Genomic DNA, 8776 nt, shown 5'->3' with positions numbered 1-8776 from the left:
TTTTGGTCTCACCCCACTCCTATGGTACCCTATGCTCTTTTCACTCTAACTTGGCCTAAAACCATCATCTATCCATCCTGATTTAACACTATGTTCCTAGTCATGAAGAAGTGCCGCTGGAAAAGTGTAGAGTCGTAGCATTATCTTATTCTGCCACTGAGCTACGTGAAATAAGCTGCAAAAGGGCGAAAATCTGGGCCAAGTTAAGGTGAAAGAAGTACAATATCACCCAGTAACTATGGTAACCAGCCACCTCTGTCTATGAATCTCTATCTATCTATCTATCTACAGTCTGACGCCATAATCCCGTAAGAGGTGGCCGTTTGTCTTTGAGTTACTTTTACGGGGAAGGGCACTAACCCACCACCAACCCATTTGTTGACACGTATGCAACAAGTATGGATTGGTTATATGGTTACCACCCAGCACTGTATATGGTTTTCTGGCTTACAGTATATTATTAGGCCTGTCACAATTTAAAACCACCTTAAAAGGAAAGAGTAATAAAAAGTGACAGGAAAGACGGGAGAAACAGGAAGAAAGGACGGCACACACTTAAAAAGACTAATATAGGTGAGGGTCGATGTAGGCAGCACTACATCAAGTGAGTGGATGATGTTCGCCACTACCTACCACACAAGTTAAAAAATAAATTAATAAATGAGTGGTGTATGACTACTTTCAGGCGGTGGGTATGATGGTGGTGAAGGTAGTGATGATGGTGGTGGTGTCGGTGATGATACTGGCGCCAAATTCAAACGCTGCTCTGCTTCCAAGTAAGTTATGTATCTTAATTCCTTTATTTCATTACTATTACCTTACTGCTATTTTTACTAACCCTCATTTATCATATTCCTACTATCATGGCGCCTCACTACTACTCTTCTACTTTATTTTTTTATTTACTCGCATTTATTAGCTTATTCCCTTACCTTCATCTTCTACTCCTGACATTATTATCTTTATTCCTAGACACCAAATTCAATGCTGCTCTTCTGCATTCACTTCCTTTATTTCCCCCAAGCTTCCTCACCCTTACTTTATTACTTTACTCCTACTACCCCTTACGTTATTATTCATTTTATTCTTTTATTATATTCCTAAATTTAAATCATCTACATTCACTTTTATTACCTTTAGTTCCTACTCACGTTTCTTTACTGCACTTTACTGCTTTTTACTCCTTTCCATACATGATTTCCACATTCTATAATCTGTGTGTGTGTGTGTGTGTGTGTGTGTGTGTGTGTGTGTGAAAAACAATGGAACGAACACTTTTGATAGCCACACTCACCCCAACTATTTCCACAATCCCAAACGCATCTTTAAATTTCAACACACGTCAGACGCACACCAGACACGCCATCAACCCCCCTCTCCCCCCACCCACAAGGCTTGGATTCCTGTGGGCAAAAAATGAATCCGGATTGGGAGAGCCGAGCCGGATTTGCGAACCGAAGCCGCATGTAAACAAGTCAAGTCCAATCTTTATAACCCTCGAGAGATCGGTGGCATTCTCTCTCTCATGCGACTTTTTTTAGATTTTGAATCTCTCTCCCCCTCTCTCATCCGACTTTGTGTGTGTGTGTGTGTGTGTGTGTGTGTGTGTACTCTCTCATCCAACATTCTTTAGTGTGGCCACTTTCATATTCTGTATTTTTCTCTCCTCTCTCTCTCTCTCTCTCCCCCACATCCAATCGTCTTTCATATATATTCTCTCTCTCTCTCTCTCGGCCTTTGTTATATTTTGTACTCTCATGCGACCTTTTATATTTTGCACTCTCTCTCTCATGCGACCTTTTTTATATTTTTTACTCTCATGCGACCTTTTTTTACATTTGATCTCTCTCTCTCTCTCTCTCTCTCTCTTTCTCTCTCGCGACCTATCATTATATTTTGTACTCTCTCATATGCGACCTATTTTTATATTTTGTACTCCTCTCTCTCTCTGACATTTTTTTTATATTTTGTACTCTCTCATGCGACCTTTTCTTATAATTGTACTCTCTCTCATGCGACCTTTTTTTATACTTTGTACTCTCTCTCTCTCTCTCTCTCTCCAACCATCAGTACACACACACACACTGACTTCTGTACAAATTCCTTAATTCAACTTAACCTACTGACATACTTATTTAATCCAACCTAACTCTGCTTCTCTGATCCTACAGCAATTACATTTAACCCAGACCACCATCACGTAATATAATCTAACCCAACTTAACCCAAGACCAACCAACCCCTTCCTAACTTAATTCAGACAAACAAAACCCAACTCAATCCAACCAAACCCAACCTAACTCAACCCAAACCAACAAAACTTAGCCTAATCCACCCTAACCAAACCCAGTCCAACCCCAACCAACAAAATCTACACTACCCTAACCAAACCCAAGAAGACCTAATCTGTCCTAACCTAATCCAGCCTAGAACTTAGCCAAATCTAATAATATTAACCTAACACAACCCAACCAGAACTAACACCTCTTTTTCTAACCAATATCCATCCAAACCTAGACTACCGCACCTCACTCAACCCAACCCAACCTACCTTAACCTGACACAACCTAATCTACCTCTGCCCAACTCGGTAAAATCTAACTTAACCTCACCTATCCTAACACACCTCAACCGAACCTAACATCAGTGAATCCAACACAATCTAACACAACTCAAGCTAACACCACCGTTCCTAACCAAACCTAACCTAAATTATCCAAATCTAACTTACCCCGTCTTCCAAACCCAACCCAACTTAATCTTCCCAATGCAATCTAACCTAACTTTACCCAAACCCCTGTTCTAAACCCAACCTAACCTTAACCAGAAATGATCCTAACCTAATCTGACCTATCTTATCCTTCCATACCCTGCCCTGTCCTGCCCTAACCTAACCTAACCTACCCTACCCTTCCCATCCTCAGGCCAACCTAAGTCTTCCACTCTAACATACCAAGAATTATCTGGATCAATATAACCATCTCATGTAGCGCATAAATTAGCATATGTAAACCAAATCTAGCCCTTTAACCTAATGACACCTGGCTTCATCTACCTGTCCTAACCTAAACTGAAGAACACACCTACTTAACCCAACCAAACTTAACCCAGTCTAACCTAGTCTCACTTTCTACCCAACCTGACCTAATCTTCGCACCCTAAATAAACCCAAACTTATCACCTGACCAAACCCAATTTTTATTCTAACCTAACCCAACTCTCATCCTAAACAAATCTAATCTAACCCACATCAGCCCAACCCAACCTAGCCTTCCCATCCTACCCTACCTACCCTAACCTAACCTTCCCACCCTACCCCACCTCAACCTAACCTTCCCACCCTTTGCTACCCTACCCTAACCTTGCCTGCTGTGTCATATCCTAATCTATCTTAATCTAACCTAACCTCCAGATGGTGGAAGTGGAGCCCATAAGGTCGTGGTGGAGGGGGAGACTGGTGATGCACAGTACCTACCCCATCTGAACACCGATTTGGTAACCCTTCTCCAGCGATCTATGCCAGAGGTTCAGGATATACGGATTGTTGAAGGTGGGATGAGTGTTTGCCCTCTCATGCTGGGGACAACTCAAGTATTTTATTCCATGTAATGTTAGGCGATTTCATTTAAGTGACTGAGTTATAGGAGCTGGGGTGTTAAGAGATCTAAATTAAATGTGTGTGTGTGTGAGTGTGTGTGTGTGTGTGTGTGTGTGTGTGTGTGTGTGTGTGTGTGTGTGTGCTCTTCTCCAGCAATCAAAGGTACCCGGTCAGACTGTTTTTTTTAATCTTGCTACCAACATGCGATTTTATTCAGCTTAATTTTAGGCGTTTAAAAATACGAGGATGATATATTTAGCCAGTGTTACATCCCTCCACCACCAACTTCCTTCACTTCCCTCCAAAACTAAAAATCATGGGTCTAGGAATAGCAAGTACGAACAAATAAATCACTGAATTCAAGATGCTGAACGATGGGATAATATTCTCTCTCTCTCTCTCTCTCTCTCTCTTTCTCTCTCTCTCCATTTTTCCTTATATCTACAACTACACATATTTCTCCTTTCCCCTACTCCCTTCTTCTTCTGTCCCCTTTTTCTTTATGTCTATCTACCTGTCATATATTATTTATCTACCTAACTACCTCTCTATCTCCACTTATTCTATTATGCCTGTATACATTATCTCACTCCATCTCCCCCCCCCTCCCCCCAGGCCCCAATGGACCCCGCCTGGACATGCCCCTCAGCGGGTGCAAAGACTCGCTAGAATGTCACCACCGCTTCACCAACTACCTCGGCCTCCTCGTGCGCATGATGGAGACTGGCAGAAAAAAGTAAGCAGGATCGGAGAAATTAAAGATAGCACGATAAAAGAAACTAAAGAAAGCAAGATCGGAGAAACTAAAAAAAGCAAGATAAAAGATAATAAAGCAAGCAAGATCGGATAACCTAAAGAAAGCAAGATCGGAGAAACTAAAGCAAGTAAGATAAAAGAAAATAAAGCATGATAAAAGAAAATAAAGAAAGCAAGATCGGAGAAATTAAAGAAAGCAAGATAAAAGAAAATAAAGAAAGCAAGATAAAAGAAAATAAAGAAAGCAAGATAAAAGAAAATAAAGAAAGCAAGATAAAAGAAAATAAAGAAAGCAAGATAAAAGATAATAAAGAAAGCAAGATAAAAGATAATAAAGAAAGCAAGATAAATGAAAGTAAAGAAAGCAAGATAAATGAAAGTAAAGAAAGCAAGATAAAGAAAATAAAGAAAGCAAGATAAAAGAAAAAAAAGAAAGCAAGATAAAAGATAATAAAGAAAGAAAGATAAATGAAACTAAAGAAAGAAAGATCAGAAAAACTAAAGACAGCAATATTGGATAAACTAAAGAAAGCAAGATAAAAGAAATTAAAGAATGCAAGATTGGAGACACTAAAGAAAGCAAGATAACAGAAATTAAAGACAGCAAGATCGGAAAAAATGAAAAAAGTAAGATTGAAGAAACTAAAGAAAGTAAATAGAGCAAGTGCAAGCAAAATCAGACGTAGCATAAATAACAATGATCCCCCCTCTCAAAAAAGACAACAAATAAACGCAAGATCAATCATTCAAACAAAAAGACGAACCCAATGACAGAAAATGGAAAGAGCAGAAAGATCATCATTCAAATATGAAACACTTTAAATGGAACAAAACACAGAAAATCTATGAAAAACTACAACAAAAGCGAAAGGAACAAGAGATCAACATTAAGAAAGACGGCACCCTAAACTTAAGCAAAAGTAAAGATGAAGCAAACACTGAAGATAATAAGCAGAACACCCAAAATCAGTGACTGGCAAAAATACTTAAAAAAATAATAATAATAAGTAAGGAGAATGAACAAATTTAAACAAAATATGGATACAGAAATCACCCTTCAAAACAGCCTCAATAACCACAACAAAGCACAAAACAAGAAAACAAAATCAATACATCAAAAAGAAGCACAACCAAACTTAAGCCAAATAAACAAACTGTACAATGATCAAGCGACACCATGTAATAATAATAATAATAATAATAATAATAATAATAATAATCAAACTTCACAAACAACAGGCTAACCCCTTTCATCTGGTGACATTTTTATTCTATTTATTTATTAACTTTTCTTTTTACTCTTGCTACATCCAAACGATTTCATTTAGCTAACAGAGTGGCATCTGGTTGTGCTGGGGCTAATGGAGAATTTTTCAAACCTTTCACAACAACAAGATCTCCCAGGCCAAGCAAAACTGTCTGGGGATGGTAGTAGCTGCAACCCCAAGTTTATCTTAATGTGAACCTAGTGGACTGCAGGCTGAAAGTACCCTTCTCTTGCAGTCCACTATCCTCCTTTGTGGGGGGTAAAGAGGGAACTAATGGACGTTTGTATCCTGATTACATCAATGCCAGCGTGTGAAGGCATCTGATGATAGCAACAATAAAAGAAAAAATAAATGTCATTGGATTCAAGGGATTAAATACAGCATAAAATCAGAAATATGAACAAAATACTGAATATATATGGAAGAAATGCATACTTGAAAGGAAGAAGCTCCAAAAGATGGAGATTTTAGCCAAAGGACACAGTTAATGCAATACAACAGACCCAGAATTTAACACAACCTACGAAGAAGTGAAGTAAATACAGGAGGGGACATTAAAGCAGAGAAAAATAACTAAGAAATTAACACTAGTTCTTATGACTAAAAAAAAAAAAAAAATGATAATAATAATCAGGAATGGATATACAGCTGTCCCAAGAAAGAGATGGTTAATTGTGACAATACTAACACTCAGGATCCTATGACTCACTCGCTGAATCAAATCATTTTATGTTACCTGTAATATACGGTAATACGAGCAGATGCAACCATGGCGGACAAAACCGAATACGAAATTGTTTACAAATACGACATGAAGGGCTGATGACGGAAAACTAAGAACTGCACAAATAAACAGCTATAAATGACAAGAAAATAAGCATAACTATGAAAATAACTATGAAACAGCCAAGCACCGCATTAAAAAGGTCTAATGTAAATCTTTCCCCTATCGATATACAGTTACTATAACTTCCCTCTTTGATATATTAGAAGTAAAAGAGCCTTCTTCCTCAATATCAAAAGCTTACCAACAAACTCCTTCTTCCTCAATGTTTCAAAAATCAGGAAGTAAACTTTCCTCCTCATTATAAAAAATTAGTAAAAAAAAAAATCCCTTCCTTGATCATAATACCAAATCCTTTCCTCCTTGGCATATTGAAATTAACAAATCCCTCTTCAAAATACAGTACTGTACGAAAATCAACAAGAAACTTCCATTAACAATAAACTCCTCCTCAACAGACTACAGCTAACACCAAACTCTTTCCTCCTTGATACATTAACAACAAAAACATAGAACAGCCAAGTAGCAAGAATACAACATGGAAAAAAAACATCATCATCAACTGAACACTGCATCAAGGGAAAATAGGACCAAGAACTGCCTACTTGAATGATCTTACTATGAATAAAAAAACAATTCTTCACCTCTGTCCCTCCCTCGTATCTATGCTTCTGATCTATTACTATATCGGTGTTGTAGGATTGAGCCATAACAGACCATGCACTGTATCAGATGTTCCATAATCCAAATACTGCTAATATGAGTAACGTCGTTCCTCACAATATATATAAACAGGATGGGCTTGTATGCTATTGCTAGTATGTATTTATATTTTGCTACTTTTATTTGCAATATGTGTGTCTGTGTGTGTGTGTGTGTGTATGATCTCATCAACCTGGCTATGTTGGCAACAAATACAGTATAATTATGTGGCTGTCTTGTTTCAATCTGTCAAAACCTTTCACTGCGAATTTGATGACATGTGACAGAAAATTGGGTGATATGTGAAATTGTGTGGCATGAAGGACAGCTGTGACTAAGTTGTGTCAGCCAGAACATGACAAAAACTTTTGCACAAACTAGACCCAGTTAGTATTCTGGCATACACTTTTCCTTTCTCTTTAAAAAGAAGGGGAACATGTTTTTAGCCAGTATAACTGATGAATGTTAAAGCCAAAATACTGGGATCAGTACAGAGTACTGACCTTGTTTGGCAGTGGACACTGGAATCAGTACAGAGCACTGATCTGAGAGAAGTAGAACACAGAATATACCTGTATCTATGGCCAGAGGAATACACCAACCCTGTTTCGGTTTAGGAACATTTGCCAGAAAAGGAAAGAAAGAAGCAGAGAACACAATCAAAAATGGGCAGTGAAACATACCAAACATCTTTCAGTTTAAGGATATTTACCAGAAAGGAAAATCAGAAGCAAGAATAATCTATGGCCAGAGAAGCATATAAAAGCTCTTTCAGCTTACTGTATAATATTTGCCATGGAAGGAAGTGGGGAGCAGAAATGGAATAATCTATGGGCACAGAAACATACTGAAGCCTCTTCTAGCAGAGTTATATTTGCTAGGAAAGAAAGTGAGAAACAGATAATGTGAGATTTTATGCAAACTTCTGACTCTGACTACATCCTAACACACATCATTCCTACATCTAGGTAGTGGTAGTAGTAGTAATGGTTGTAGCCTTGGGTTTATCTGAATGCAAACCCAGTGGACTGCAGGATCTCCTTTCCTCCAGCCTACCATCCTCATTCTAGTGAACTGGGAAGTAGCTGAGGCATTTAAAATATAACCAGGAATTTAAGCCACCTAGTTATACTGGTAAAGGCATCCCCCTCTCCTACACCTCCAGATCCATAAGGGCTAAAAACATTTTGCTACCAACAGTACTTCTAAAAACTTCTCTCTCAAACACCCACATGCTAATACCTGACCCACAAACACTTACTCTTCCCTAACGCCACTCCATAACATATTAATTTCCTAGTACAGTAAATCCCTCTCAGGCTACCCTCCTGAACAATACTATGTCATAAACCTCTCCAACTACACTCAACTGACAGACACCTGGATGATTACTGCATCTCTCTCTCTCTCTCTCCAGGTATTAAAATGCTTGCTTTCCAGTCCTCAGGGCCTGGCATGCTCTTGTGCATATGCTAAACTACAAATTCCTTAACTATCTCTTCTCTCTTCATAACAGCATCTACATAAAACATTCATCCCTGGTGCCCTTCTCATGGGTTCTTCACTGCTTAGCATGTTCCTATACAAATAATAATGGTTAAATATTAGAAGACTATGGGATGGACCCTAAGACAAACCACCAACTGACACTAGAGCATAAAGTAAGGA

At 38.4% G+C, this 8776-nt stretch overlaps 1 protein-coding gene across 1 annotated transcript; it reads left to right on the top strand.

The window, feature by feature from the left end:
- Positions 1 to 689: 689 nt before the first annotated feature.
- On the top strand, positions 690 to 4433 carry LOC145400639 (uncharacterized). Its single transcript, XM_080273073.1, has 3 exons — positions 690 to 776; positions 3413 to 3550; positions 4214 to 4433. The coding sequence occupies exons 1-3, from the start codon at positions 695 to 697 to the stop codon at positions 4336 to 4338; spliced, it is 345 nt and encodes a 114-aa protein (XP_080129199.1). The 5' UTR covers positions 690 to 694; the 3' UTR covers positions 4339 to 4433.
- Positions 4434 to 8776: the final 4343 nt, after the last annotated feature.

The sequence above is a fragment of the Coenobita brevimanus genome, chromosome 53 (assembly GCF_032717465.1).
Source record: "Coenobita brevimanus isolate Jiangsu-jjx chromosome 53, ASM3271746v2, whole genome shotgun sequence".
Classification (NCBI taxonomy): domain Eukaryota; kingdom Metazoa; phylum Arthropoda; class Malacostraca; order Decapoda; family Coenobitidae; genus Coenobita; species Coenobita brevimanus.
The sequence above is the reverse complement of the archived record's forward strand: the minus strand, read 5'-3'. Positions and strand labels throughout refer to the sequence as shown.